A 13,205-nucleotide genomic window follows, 5' to 3' on the forward strand; every position below is an offset into this window, starting at 1 on the left:
ATGAACCCAACCAGCGCCGTTTTCTGCCAGCCTCACTGCGCACCGGTAATGTAATCAATCTCACAGCCACAACGAACGACCCGCCTTAATCACCACAGCAGCGAGATCGGATCCTCTGAATCCTTCTCTGCTCCTGCTCTCCCCAATCTGGTCCAAGGAAATGGCGGTGGCTATGGCAATCTAAGTAAGTAAGTAAGTAAGTAAGTCCTCCCTGCTGGGGGCGGCTTTCTGGGCCTGTCCTTGCAAACGCACACTCCCCTGTTATCAGCCGCTTGGGCTGCGAGGGGGCGTTTATTCGATGACACAGACCGTTTTCGAGAGGATGGGCGGCGGTCGGGGGGCTACACAAGCCTGGCAGTGCAGTGTTGCAATATGTTTTCAGGACTTGGGGGCGAGGCTGGGTTCGATATGGATGGACGAGGCTATTAGGCTATCTTATTATGAGGCTATTCCACGTGTAGTTAATTGATCAATCAATCAATCAATCAATCAATAACCCAGTACTCCGTGCTTCCAACCGAAAGTTCATGTCCATGGAGGTTTTTCTCCTCTTTGGTGATAGTGACACCTGTGGCGTGCCTTTTTAGGGTTCCTTGTTCGTGGTAGGCTGCTGTTATAACTCAGTGTATATTACCCAGGTAGGTATTATCTGGTCGAGATGACAGGGTGGTGGTTTTTCCTCAGTGACTACTGGTGGTACCTTAGGTCCATAAAGACTGGGACCGGAAATGAGAGGAGAGTATGTTCGAATAAAGAGAAAAGTTAGATGTCATCTTCTCATACAAGGTTTGGGTTAGAGGTGGGCTTTTGTTGCTTACTGGTGCTTACTGCATCTTATTGCATCTTACTTAGGCTTATTCGTGTTGTGTATATTGTTGCTGTCTCGCCGTACTGGATATATATATCAAGAGAGCATTTACCAGATTAGTATCGCTACTTGAAAATATATACACTCGAGCGAATTTCCTCAAATTTATATAGCCCATACACATACATAAAGATAAATAGATAAATCAATAAATAAATAGGTAGATGGATACAGGAACACCTCTTCCAACCCCTACCATTTAACCCAATTATACTTCCCCAAAATCCGGTCCGGATCCCGGAATCTACCCAGGTAATAGTGGCACCTAGGGGGCTTTTCAGCCAATTTCGTTACTTCATCATGTCATCATCTTCGGATTATGCTTACGCTTTGATCCGTTGGATTTGCTGCTAGTGGAGTGTCTTATTGCTGGTGTTTCTCACTTGAGTTTATGTAGTTGTACCTAATACCTGTGGCGCCATGGTTGGGAAGAGGGGTTTGTTTGGGATGTGATTTGTGGTTGTTGGCTTTTTTTGTTATCGTTATTTGTAGGATCGATGCTTGTTTGGTGGGTTGATGTTAGTACTCCGTACTGTAGTGAATACTTGGGGATCTGGATAATTGGTGTATCATTGATAGTTTGTCCTAGTCGACAAGATACTGTGTATATCAAGAATAGATTCAAATATTCCATAATCTATAGATCACAACAATCATGAAGCAAATATCATACATAAATACACCCGTCACCTAACAATCAGCTCGTCCGAAATACCGCGGGAATCCCACCACATCCCGCACATTCGACACCCCCGCCAGGTACCCAACGAACCGGTCAAATCCCAGTCCGAAGCCGCCGTGCGGCGCAGACCCCCACCGTCGAAGATCCGCATACCACTGCAGCGGCCCGAGGTCCTCGCCGGGCTCAAGGCATGGATAAGTCGCCTCATTCGGGACACCCTCCTCGGGCGAGCGCCTCCGCACCATCCCGTGCTCCCGCATGTTCTGGATGAGCTCCGGCAGGCGGTGCTCGCGCAGCGATCCTCCAGCGACCTCGCTGACGTCCGGGAAGAGGAGGTCGAAACACGCGACGGTGTCGCCCTGCTTGACGGGGTCCTTGTTCCAGGTGCTGGGGCCAGACGGCGCCATGTAGAACGGCTTGACGGCCTTGGGGTAGTCTGTTACGAACACAGGCTTGCCGTCGTGGATCACGTCCACGATGAACCTCTCGTGCTCCACCTGCAGCCCGCCGGCCCAGGTCGGCGCGTGCTCGAAGGTGACTTCGCCGCGTTCGACTGCTGCTTGGAGCTCCTCAATCGCGTGCGTGTAGGTCATGCGTGGCCATAGTGTCGGGGCCATGATCTTGTCCCACCGGTTGCGGATCATGGACGTTGTCGCGTCTGTCGTGTCTTGTCCGGACTCGTCGAGTCGCTTGAGGAGCATGATCTCTACTCCCGGCCCGTTGCCCAGCCGAGAGACCAGGTTGCGGATGATATGCTCCACCAGGTTGGTGAGCTGGTCGAGGTTGTATAGGTAGCTCGCCTCTGCCTCGAGCATGTAGAACTCGCTGAGGTGCCGCGGTGTGTCGCTCTTCTCGGCCCGGAACGTGGGCGTCACCGTCCACACCTGGCCTAGCTCCGCCGCGTACGCCTCGAGATGTAGCTGCGACGACACCGACAGGTACTTCGGCGACCGGAAGAAGTGCTCTCCCTTAGCCTGGGCCTCCCGCGGGGTGATCGTGAACGTCTCGCCGGCGCCCTCGCAGTCTGACGACGTGATGATGGGCGGGTGAACCTGCATGAAAGGGGGCATTTCCCGCGGACCCTCTCGCAGCACTTGTCCTAGCTGATACAGGCATTCCGAGCGGAATCGCGCGAGGGCGGAGTTGAAGGGCGTTCGGAAGCGGAGGTGCGGAATCTGACGGAGGAATTCGGGACTGTGGTACTTCTTTTGAATGGGGTATGTCTGCGATGTGAACAATCGTAGTTAGAGACCTTATCCATGTTGCTCCAGGGAATTCGAGCCAGATGCTAGCTTACCTCAGGGTCGGACTTCCCGAGAACATTGACGTCTTTCGCGTGAAGCTCGAAGCTCTGCTCCTTGCCAGGCGGGCATTCTCTCACTGTACCGTTGATCGCCACCACGGCTCCTGTAGACAAACTGCACGGTTATCCCAATTAGCATGCGATCTCCTTGTCTCCTGCGCGGAATAATCAACGACAACGTACTCGGCAGCCTGCGCCGGTGTGAGGAGGGCTTGGATGGTGTGGATCGAAGAGCCATTAGACAACTCCGCAAAAGCAAATCGCTTGTGTTTCCGCACGGAGCGAACGGAACCCTGGAGAGTGATGTCTTTGCCCAGTATTTCAGGATTAACCGGCGGCGGCTTGGACCGAATTTGCGCGCCCTGGGGAAGCGCCGCGCCGGGTACTGTACGCGGCTTAGTCTGCAGCCTGGCGACCGACGTAGTAAATGCGCGCCGCCATATTTGCATGGCTTCGAGGAGCGTGCAAACCACGAGCTCGCGCTTGTGGAGTTGAAAGGAGGGAAGCAGTGAAAGCTGGACTGATTTGGCCAAGACCTTGTCAGTGACGGTTGTTGATTCTGTCGATCGGTCCGGTCCGATTTCAACTCCGCATCGTAGTAACTAACCGCATCAGGAAATATAATTGATGCCCGCCTATCTAAAGTGTATGCCACAGGGCCGGACTACTATCTATTCTAAGCAGTTGAAGAGATGACTAGAATTGAACCTTACAATTGCATTTGAATTCGTCAAACGGTCACTATTAATAGATAGAAAAGCAGCGCTTCCAAAAGTGACGCCCGGCCGGAGAAAACCTCATATCCAACGCCATGAAAATACCCTCGCAAGAAAGATTAACGTGAACACTATATCACAATTTCTCACAAAGTGAAAGGACGGTCAGGAAACATTGTGATCATAGGCGCGATCCTTGCTGTTCGTAGACTTTCCGCTCTTCTTCGATCATCTCAATCGCATCTTCGATATTGCCATCCGCCGCGGCCGCATATATCGCGAGTCTTTGAGGACCACCATCCTTCACACTCCCGTATCCGAGAGCGACCAAAGTGGACATACATTCATCAATCATTCGCTGCTGTGGCCTAGACTGCTGGGGCCCACTTCCTTCCACCCCACCGGCCAGATGCGGAGCTGAAGGGTTGTTGTGTGCAGACTGGCTGGGGAAACCACCAAGGCCTCGGGGAGAATGGCGTTCGGTGGCTCGTCTTCTCAATGGCTGGTCAGAACTGTAAAGCACATCTGGGCGGATCGAATCCCAAGGATCGCGTCTGTGGGGGTACCTCATGAACGTATTTGATCGTCCGAGAGGGATCGGGACATGAGAAGGACCTGCACCGACGCGTTCTGAAGCAGGAGTTCTCGCAAAACCCGAAGGTATTGGACGCCCATTGGGAACACCCAGTGCAGATGCGCTAGGCAAATTGTGCGACGAAGGAGTACGTCCGTCATGGTTCCGGGCAGTGGCCCCGTTCACCGGTCGAGTAGATGTCTCCCAAGCTCCTCCGGGCCTAGACTGGCGTTGTTCAGCGAGGAGACGTGCGTCCAGCTGAGATACAGGAGGGAAGCGGTAGTCGAGGTCTCGTGTCAGCTCGGGAAGTCGGTCGGTGGTACCGTTGTTGCTGAGAGACCGTGAAGCTGCGCTTTCTGGGAGAAGTGAAGGATAAAGCGAGTTCAGACGTTCAGTGTCCAACGAAGTACTACTGCCCACTGACCTGTCCCCTGTTGTAATCGCCTGACCGCCTGAGCGACGGATGTCACCGGAGCATAGATCTGCTACGGCCAACGGAGCCGGCCTTCTATCGTCAACCGAAGGGAGGTCTGGCCCTCCATCAGTATGATTCCGGGTAAATCCAGGAGAGACGGAGTGATGAGACCCCTCTCCAGTGTGATGAGCTGTACCAAGGCCAGCGATAGGTATGTGGTCACTGAACTCGAGGTTGATAGAGTGGCCATCGACACGGGTCCCTTGCAAGGCGTCCAGCGCCATTTCCGCTGCATGGATCGAGGGGAAGTACACGTAGCCGAATCCAACGTGATCTCCCGTCTTTGCGTCATATGGCAGCTCTACATCCACGAGGAAGCCTTTCGATTCAAAAAGGCTGCGAATGGAGTCCGCGTTGGCCATGTAGCCGACATTACCGATGAACAGGGTATCCCTGGGTGGGGCACACCGCCGTGACGGAGCGGGGGAAGACGGGACAAAAGGCGGAGGCAGACTCGGGGAGCTAGGTAAGCGATTCGCCACACTTTCATATATATTGGGATAAGCAGGATGCTGAGGAGGTCTCTGTGGCGAGTCATTATGAGAAGGATGAAGCAGCTCATGTGGTCTCAGCGACGGGGGTCCAGTGGGGAGCTGTGACTCTGACGGGCTAGCAAGCCTGCTGTCAGATACGGTGGCATTCTGCTCATGTCCGTGAGATTGAAAATTGCCGAATGGCTCTCCTGGGTTACTCGCCACAGCCCCCTCCTCAGTTCTGCCATTAGCATTGGGCAGCGGCTGTTGATTGGTATTTTCAGTGGTTGGAGCGTCGTTCGGACGGCCCCAGATTTGTTCCCTATTTTCGGGACGGGGCGAGATAGAGTTCTCTCCTGAGTATGTCCGGCCCTGACACCTGGACCGATTGCGACCGAACTCGGATTCAAAGGTTTCGAACAGAGACTGCCCCATGTTGCCAAGTTCAGAGGCCATAGAACGCAGACTCTGTACCGTATTGGCGGCCACCGGACACTCGCTTTGAAGGACATTCTCAGCTCTCTGACCGGTTGCCGTAGAGGCATTATTGATAGCGCCAACAAGATTTCTTGCTTGAAGTTCCAACGTCGAGAGGGCAACCTGAACGGAGGATCCGACTTGTCCAGGAAGGGCTCGTTGAGCATTCTGTAGCTGCTGCTCTAGTTCCGGGAATCGTGATCTCACGCCAGCACTGACCGTCTCGGCCCCGTCGAGCAAGTTGAATATGGTATGGAGAACAGCATCCCCCGGGGTTTGACCTCTGGGAGATCTCGTTCCATTCGGCGTCGGTTCTGGCTGGGGAGGAGTGTCTGCCTGTGCAGAGACTGCAGCATTAGAGTCGTGTAGAATCCTAGCCATTTCGGCTTCAAATGCGGCCATGAGTGGTTCGGGTTCTGTCCTTGGTGCAGGCGCTGCATTGTTATTAGTTGAGCTGGATTGCTCTTCTGCAGGTGCCTGCGACGCATCCGCATCAGCCAGGCCGGGTTGGATAACGGCCACATTATCTGCGTTCTGCGGGCGCGAGCCGGTTTCATATTTCCTCCACAGCTCCGTAACCGAGTTTGAACGGCGAATGTCAAAGATGTGAACAGGACCGGGGTCGGTAAACGGGACGGAAGTAGAAGCGGGTTCTTCTAGACGCTGAGAGAGCTCGAGAGAAGATCCAACCTAGATCCACCATTAATCGGGGTGACAAGCGGTCCAAGGCCAAAAAACTCACTGTAATAAGATCCCCGTCATCTTCATCAAGATAGGTTAATCGAGCGCGAGGATGGTTCGTTGCGATATCGTCATATTCTGATGTAGACAGCTGGACCAACGCAGCACGGTTTTGAGGGCCGAGGCGGTCTTCTACTATAAGATGGTCGTCTCCGGAACCGATATGCTCACTGGGAGCTGCAGGCTCGCTCGCCTCCTGTAAGGACGGAGATCCGTGAAGACCTCTTATCTGAAACGGATTCAACATCGTCGGCGATAAGGCGATCGATGTGAAGGTAAAGGGTCGTAGCTCAATAGCCCGGGACTAGAGCGGGGAGCTTGGTAAGTGAGCAACAGAGAATCTGTCAACAGAGCTCCACAGAGACTGAGGGAGTGAAAACTGATGATATTTGATATTTCCCAGGTTGAGTAGATGGAGAAAAGACGTAAGATCGATCAAAGATGACCGCAGTGGACGAGGAAGGAGAAAGAATGGTAGAGCTAGACAGAAGGCTGTATGCTGCTGCCTATGGGCGAGTGGCGGCCGTTGAATACCTTAGGAGTTGCAGATAACTCCGCCCGTCATCGTACAAAAGGGAATGTGATCAGTAGTGTAACCCGATATATATATGAGATTGACAACCATCAGGCCCCGATTTAATGATCCAAAAAAGCAAGAGAAGGCGGAATGTGGTAATGATGATGAGATGAGAGTGAGGGGAACAACAACCTTGAAGGGAAACTCGAGTCAGATGAATGGCAGAATCAAGCCTCAGGCATCCGCCAGCAGTAAGCTAAACTGCACGGGATGGACTGAGCGTGAAGTATTCTCGACAGTATTAAAGGTTGACTTCTACCTACTACTTCCTCCCTGTGATCTGCCATGGAATGGACGGCGTGGTCGCCATGGCTCTTACATTCATGACCTTGCGATAATTCCTCTCCCAATCGTCTCTATAGAACCGTGGCTCCACTAGACACACCCAACTTCCGGAATCGCTCTCCCAACGCCAATGACCTCCTCCCTTCGACGACATCCACATCTGGATTCGGTAGGATCCTGAGGTCTTCTCATCACTCCTCGATTCCTCGCCCCTTTTCTTTCCTTTTCCCTTTTCTCAATAATCTCCTCCCGAGGCCGCCTTCGCCGAATGGCTCCTAGCGACCCGCCCTCGTCCCACACGAAGCCTCCCACCGATCGCAACGTGAAACATGTCGTACTAGGCGACCTCTTCTTCCGGACATGGTACCAGTCCATCTATCCAGAGGATCTCGTCAGCAAAGACACAGACCGACTATACGTGTGTCGCTATTGTTTCCGCTACTCGTGCGACGTCGACCGCTACGCGAAACACACGCGCCTCTGCGCGCACCGCTCGACCCCCCCGGGCAATAAAGTCTACGAGCATGGCGGATACTCGGTGTGGGAGCTGGATGGCGAGGACCACAAGCTGTACGCGCAGAACCTGTCTCTGTTCGCGAAGCTGTTCCTAGACCACAAGTCGGTGTTTTTCGAAGTCGCTTCCTTCCTCTACTACCTGCTCGTTTTTACCGACCCTGCCGATCCCGACACCTATCATATTCTGGGCTTCTTTTCGAAGGAGAAACTGTCGTGGGATGCGAATAATCTTGCGTGCATTCTGGTTTTCCCGCCTTATCAGCGGAAGCAGCTCGGGAAGCTGTTGATGGGCGTGAGTTATAAGCTGAGTGACTGGGAGCGCGATACTGGGTTGATCGGCGGGCCGGAGAAGCCGCTGAGTGAAATGGGGCGGAGGAGTTATAGTCGTTTCTGGGAGGAACGGATTGTCAGGTATCTCTTGCTTCGGGGCATGGATGCGACCGGAGACTCGAACGAGACTGCGCAGCAGAAACAGACACCTTCCAAGGCGTCTCGGAAGAGAAGCTCTTCGGAAGTGATGACCGTTCAAGACATCGGGTTGGCGACGGGTATGCTGGCTGAGGATGTTATAACTGCGCTCAAGGGCCTGGGGCTTATGGAGCCTGTTAGCCCGTCGAAGAGGCGGAAGACGAAAACAAACGAGGAGATGGCCGATAAGGAGACGGTCGTCTTACGGATGTCCAAGGTATCGGACTGGGCGAACGCCCACCATCTTTCTCTACGGGATCCTGTAAGAGATGATGGTTTTCTCGGGCGATGGGCCCCAGAAAACATATACGCACGAGACAGTACGTCAGGCGATGAAGGAGATGAAGACGAAGAAGAGGAGGAAGAAGAGGAGGACGAGTAGATTGTTCTTACTCACCTCGCACATGTATTATACCTTTTCCTTTCGTTCACTGGGTTCTTTGCGGCGTGGGGTTTGCATCATTTTATATTACTGGGAACGCGTTACGGATAGATACCATTGCATATGTTAGGCTTGTGAGGTTGTCCAGAATTGGCTTGTTAGGATAATTGATTAAGATAAGGCGTTCCGTGTGTATCTGGTACACGTAGAAACAGACAATACATAATAATAAAAATTGGTTTTCTTTTGTTGGAACCACTCTATAACCTTCCAAGCTCTTTATGTGACTGATAAACCTCTGTACGTAGCAACCGCATTACTCCATGTCGCCAGGTCCACCCGCCTTGCCCATCTGTCGGGCCTTCAGCAGCTCGTCGCAGAGAAGGAGGTTCGATGCGATGCCCGTGCTCGAGGCAATGCAGTTGCGCAGGACGCGGTAGGAGTCAAAGACACCCGCCTGGACGGGGTCCATCGGTTCGCCCGTGTTCAGATCCAAGCCGACGATGTTGCCATCGGAGCGCTCGTCCTCCAAGGTAGCGAGAGAGTCCTGGATGTCGTGGCCGGAGTTGGCGGCGAGGATCTTGGGGATGATCAGGAGAGCGTCGGCGAAAGCCGAAACGCCCCACTTGGCCTTGCCCTTGACAGTCTTCTTCACACCCTCCGACGCCAGGTGGGCGGCACAGGAGACCTGGAACGCACCAGCACCGGGGACGACGCATCCATCAACGATGGTGTTGTACACGGAACGCAATCCGTCACGGACCGCATCCTTGACCTGGGCAATGGTGTGGCCGTTGGGACCCTTGATGAGAATGGTGACAGACTTGGGATCCTTGACCTCCTCAACGAAAGTGAACTTCTCCTCGCCAAGCTGGTGCTCGTAGACCAGGCCAGCCCATCCAAGAGCATCGGGCGTGAGGTCATCCACGCTGTTCTGTGCAGTACCTCCGCAAATCAGTTGGAGACGCTCCATGTTCCTTCTCTTGGCTCTCCGGAGGGCCATGATTCCGTTCTTCACAAGGACGTCGAGACTCAGGGGATCGATACCCTTCTGGTTGATGACAACAAAGCCCTTGTTCGGGTCAGTGCCGCAAACCTGCTTCTTCAACTCCACGATCTTCTGCAGCTTCGCGTCCACGAATTTACGTTCGCTCTCCACCAGCTTGTCTCTTTGTTCCGCCGAAGAGTAGTAGAACCCGGAGTTGATCTCAGACTTCTCGTATTCCAGACTGACGTTCAATGTCAGAATGAAGGCATTCTCGACTCTCTTGGGCATATCCGGGTGTCTGGCACCATGGTCCAGGGCAAGACCGCGGATGAGCTGGGTATCAGAAGACGTCCGGTGTTGCATCGTCATGATCTCAACCATGTGCAGATCCGGCTTCGTAGGGGGTCTGTGGATAGCGAGGACGGCATCGACGATATCGGGGGTAAGTTTCTCGGCGAGAGCAGTGTTCAACTTCGTGCTGAGCGACGACCGAGCAACGGAGAGCAGCAGCTCACGGTCGATAGGGCGCTCAATCTTGAACTGGTCAAGGAACTGTATAGCAAAACACAATTCAGTATGATATTGCCGTGAAACCAAGACTTTCCACTGACCTTGAGAGCCTCATTCTTCGCGATCTCGTAGCCATCCGTGATAACTCTGGGATGCAGTCCCTCGGAAATGTAACGCTCCGCCTGCTTCAGGAGTTCTCCCACCAACAAGACAACGGACGTCGTTCCATCACCAGTGATGTCGTCTTGTGCGGTGGCAGCTCGGGCAATCATAACCTTCACGATATCAATTTGAGGGCACTTCTCGAAAAAAAGGGAACTAGCTTACGGCCGTGGGGTTTTGGATTTGCTGCACACGTTAGTCGTCGTCCTCGAATATGGGAGAGGGGGGGGGGGACCCGAACTTACCATCTCTCGCAACAACACGTTTCCATCCTTGGTCAACTTGATCTATACACGCCCACTGTCAGATACCGAATACGCTGCTCCAACAATTGTAGAAGTGACATACTCCGCCTGAACCATCCACCAGCCTAAATTCGTGCAGGTTAGCATCAACCCAGCGTCGTTCGAGGGCAGCGACATACATTTTCAACGTCCCGGAAGGACCCAAGTTAGACTTCAGAACATCCTGAAGACCTTCACCAGCACTGATGTTCACCTTCAGAGCCTCCGCGCGCCGCTGTATATGCTATTAGCTTTATGTCCGGCGACTGAGGGGCTATGGGGATTCTGCCACTTACTCTCGACTCGGCCTTGGGGTTGAGTAACTGAGTAGCCGACATTTTCTGCGGCAATCAAAGCGACAGGCAGCAGAATCTAATATAAAAAGATTGAAAAGACAACGCTTTGCCGATATTTTCCAGTAGCAAAGCACCAAAGAAGCAGTCCGGGGGCTTGCACAAACTCGATAGTGGTGGTGGTGCGGGTGTTTGCCGTCCAAGGCGGTGAGCGACTGGTTTTGGCAAAAAGCCCACATTCGGTGTTCGCACTAGCGCCGACATGAGAAGAAAAAAAAAGAGCTTCGACGGCTCGACTCTTCCAATTTTGTCCTTCGTCTCCTTCTGAAAATCCACGTCGGTCCACGCCAACCCACCCCCGCCGAATTTACAGGATAGAGGAGTCTCCCTGTGTGTTCGCATTTTCGTTCTTTTATTTAAATAATTTTTTATCGGGTCATTGGCCCCCCTGTGTACAAGATGGCCGATTTCCTGCTTTTCGAAAGCCCTGTGGGCTACGGTCTTTTCAAGGTCGCCCACCAGAGCGACACCGTTGGAAACAGTTTGAAAGAAGTTCAGGAGGGTGTGAATGATCTCGCCAAGTTTGGAAAGATGGTTGATTTGGCCAGTTTTGTGCCTTTTGAGTATGTTCTGCTTGGAGGTTGAAGCCGAAAAAAAAAGACAAAAAAAATATTGACTATCCCCAGGAACAACAAGCAGGCCCTGAGCGAAATCAACGATGTTTCGGAAGGTGTCGCTTCGGACACCCTGATCTCGTTCCTCGAGTTGAACCTTCCCAAGCCTAACAAGAAGAAGAAGGTTGTTCTGGGTGTCGCGGACAAGGCCTTGGCTGGTAGCATCAAGTCTGCCTTCGACTTCGTGGACTGCGAAACCGGCGATACCAGTGAAGTCGTTCAGGATATGCTCCGCGGTACTAGGCAGCATGCTTCCAAGTTGCTGAAGCAGCTCCGCGAAGGTGATATGAACACCGCCCAACTGGGTCTTGGTCACGCTTACTCGCGTGCTAAGGTTAAGTTCTCCGTTCAGCGTGACGACAACCATATCATCCAGGCCATTGCTATCCTGGATGGGCTTGACAAGGCGATCAACACCTTCGCCATGCGTGTGCGCGAGTGGTACTCGTGGCATTTCCCTGAACTGGTCAAGATTGTTTCGGATAACCAGCGCTATGCCCAGCTTGCCCTGTTCATCCAGGACAAGAATGAGCTGAACGACGAGAAACTGCACGACCTGGCTGCCCTGGTGGAGGATGATGAGGGTATTGCCCAGAGCATCATTGATGCTGCCAAGCACAGCATGGGTCAGGAGATTTCCGAGACTGACATGGAGAACGTCACCTCCTTCGCGCAACGAGTTGTCAGCCTTTCCCAGTACCGCAAGTCCCTGCACTCTTACCTGGTCTCTAAGATGAATGTCGTGGCGCCCAACCTTGCTGCCCTGCTCGGTGACATCGTCGGTGCCCGTCTGATCTCTCACGCCGGTAGCTTGACCAATCTGTCCAAGTACCCTGCCTCTACTGTGCAGATCCTCGGTGCCGAGAAGGCCCTTTTCCGTGCCCTGAAGACCAAGGGTAACACTCCCAAGTATGGTCTTTTGTACCACTCGTCTTTCATTGGAAGGGCTGGTCCCAAGAACAAGGGCCGCATCTCGCGTTTCCTTGCGAACAAGTGCTCCATCGCCTCCAGAATTGACAACTTCTCCGAGGAGCCCTCGACCAAGTTCGGTGAGGCCTTGAAGAAGCAGGTTGAGGAGCGTCTTGACTTCTACGCCACTGGTGCTGCCCCCACCAAGAACGAGGTTGCCATGGTATGTTGAAACCGATTCTTTCTTTCCTTACCCTTTCTTTTCTCTTTCATTTTGATCTGAAACCCGAGTGCTGATTCATCAACAGAAAAATGCCATGGACTCGGTCCTTGCTGATATGGAAATCGATGCTGCCGGCAGTGATGAGGAGATGGAAGATGCCGATGCCAAGGCTGAAAAGAAGGAGAAGAAGGAGAAGAAGGAAAAGAAGGAGAAGAAGGAGAAGAGCGAGAAGAAGGACAAGAAGGAGAAAAAGGAGAAGCGTAAGTCCGTCGGCGATGGCGAATCCGAGAAGAAGAAGCGGAAGCACGATACCGATGCCGAGCCGTCCAAGAAGAAGAAGAAGGTATAAACATGCCATGTCTTGGGACACGAGGGCGTCATTGTCGCGGCGTTGTTGGGTTGATTTTCTATTGCCATTTCTTTCTTGCTTTGTTCCAATTTACGACCTAATGGGCTGGGTATTTGTAAATTATTTGATTGAAGCCTATGTCGTACTAAAAAGATAGCTTTCCAATTTGCTCTTTCAGATGTGGTTCGCGCCGTAGTATCCCAATCTTTTTCTTCTTCTATACATGCTGGATTGAGCTAGGGTTGTCTTGAAAGACCAAATGAACGACCTATAGGG

The 13,205-nt window shown here is 52.8% G+C and overlaps 5 protein-coding genes across 5 annotated transcripts; 2 read left to right on the forward strand and 3 right to left on the reverse strand.

Moving 5' to 3' along the window:
- Positions 1-1,190: 1,190 nt before the first annotated feature.
- Positions 1,191-3,383, reverse strand: P168DRAFT_323432 (asparagine--tRNA ligase SLM5). The gene is made up of 3 exons (XM_024840689.1): positions 3,037-3,383; positions 2,848-2,968; positions 1,191-2,773 (listed from the first exon to the last, which is right to left on the reverse strand). The coding sequence occupies exons 1-3, from the start codon at positions 3,300-3,302 to the stop codon at positions 1,559-1,561; spliced, it is 1,602 nt and encodes a 533-aa protein (XP_024696864.1). The 5' UTR covers positions 3,303-3,383; the 3' UTR covers positions 1,191-1,558.
- Positions 3,384-3,750: 367 nt separating this feature from the next.
- Positions 3,751-6,556, reverse strand: P168DRAFT_230451 (uncharacterized protein; the record flags this gene model as incomplete). The annotated part of the gene is made up of 2 exons (XM_024833237.1): positions 3,751-6,258; positions 6,311-6,556. The coding sequence occupies 2 exons, from the start codon at positions 6,554-6,556 to the stop codon at positions 3,751-3,753; spliced, it is 2,754 nt and encodes a 917-aa protein (XP_024696865.1).
- A 409-nt stretch (positions 6,557-6,965) lies between these two features.
- P168DRAFT_286413 (putative histone acetyltransferase (MysT1)) lies at positions 6,966-8,745 on the forward strand. The gene has a single exon (XM_024836339.1). It carries the CDS (start codon positions 7,440-7,442, stop codon positions 8,535-8,537), a length of 1,098 nt encoding a protein of 365 aa, XP_024696866.1. The 5' UTR covers positions 6,966-7,439; the 3' UTR covers positions 8,538-8,745.
- P168DRAFT_286414 (chaperonin-containing T-complex subunit CCT6) lies at positions 8,686-10,921 on the reverse strand. Its single transcript, XM_024836340.1, has 7 exons — positions 10,778-10,921; positions 10,622-10,716; positions 10,546-10,567; positions 10,443-10,484; positions 10,363-10,383; positions 10,137-10,310; positions 8,686-10,077 (listed from the first exon to the last, which is right to left on the reverse strand). The coding sequence occupies exons 1-7, from the start codon at positions 10,817-10,819 to the stop codon at positions 8,854-8,856; spliced, it is 1,620 nt and encodes a 539-aa protein (XP_024696867.1). The 5' UTR covers positions 10,820-10,921; the 3' UTR covers positions 8,686-8,853.
- Positions 10,922-10,942: 21 nt separating this feature from the next.
- sik1 (snoRNP complex protein NOP56) lies at positions 10,943-13,099 on the forward strand. Its single transcript, XM_024840690.1, has 3 exons — positions 10,943-11,397; positions 11,461-12,580; positions 12,666-13,099. The coding sequence occupies exons 1-3, from the start codon at positions 11,234-11,236 to the stop codon at positions 12,927-12,929; spliced, it is 1,548 nt and encodes a 515-aa protein (XP_024696868.1). The 5' UTR covers positions 10,943-11,233; the 3' UTR covers positions 12,930-13,099.
- Positions 13,100-13,205: the final 106 nt, after the last annotated feature.

The sequence above is a fragment of the Aspergillus campestris genome (genome assembly GCF_002847485.1).
Source record: "Aspergillus campestris IBT 28561 chromosome Unknown P168scaffold_1, whole genome shotgun sequence".
In the NCBI taxonomy this organism is placed as follows: domain Eukaryota; kingdom Fungi; phylum Ascomycota; class Eurotiomycetes; order Eurotiales; family Aspergillaceae; genus Aspergillus; species Aspergillus campestris.

Bases quoted from the DNA above. Each gene is read 5' to 3' on its own strand.
- P168DRAFT_323432 (XM_024840689.1), bottom strand. From the start codon at position 3,302: ATGCAAATATGGCGGCGCGCATTTACTACGTCGGTCGCCAGGCTGCAG. The intron at 2,969-3,036 runs GTACGTTGTCGT...ATAACCGTGCAG, and splicing joins ACACCGGCGCAGGCTGCCGA to TTTGTCTACAGGAGCCGTGG. The intron at 2,774-2,847 runs GTAAGCTAGCAT...TTCACATCGCAG, and splicing joins TCGGGAAGTCCGACCCTGAG to ACATACCCCATTCAAAAGAA.
- P168DRAFT_286413 (XM_024836339.1), top strand. From the start codon at position 7,440: ATGGCTCCTAGCGACCCGCCCTCGTCCCACACGAAGCCTCCCACCGAT.
- P168DRAFT_286414 (XM_024836340.1), bottom strand. From the start codon at position 10,819: ATGTCGGCTACTCAGTTACTCAACCCCAAGGCCGAGTCGAGA. The intron at 10,717-10,777 runs GTAAGTGGCAGA...TAGCATATACAG, and splicing joins ACCCCAAGGCCGAGTCGAGA to CGGCGCGCGGAGGCTCTGAA. The intron at 10,078-10,136 runs GTCAGTGGAAAG...TTTGCTATACAG, and splicing joins CGAAGAATGAGGCTCTCAAG to TTCCTTGACCAGTTCAAGAT.
- sik1 (XM_024840690.1), top strand. From the start codon at position 11,234: ATGGCCGATTTCCTGCTTTTCGAAAGCCCTGTGGGCTACGGTCTTTTC. The intron at 11,398-11,460 runs GTATGTTCTGCT...GACTATCCCCAG, and splicing joins GCCAGTTTTGTGCCTTTTGA to GAACAACAAGCAGGCCCTGA. The intron at 12,581-12,665 runs GTATGTTGAAAC...ATTCATCAACAG, and splicing joins CCAAGAACGAGGTTGCCATG to AAAAATGCCATGGACTCGGT.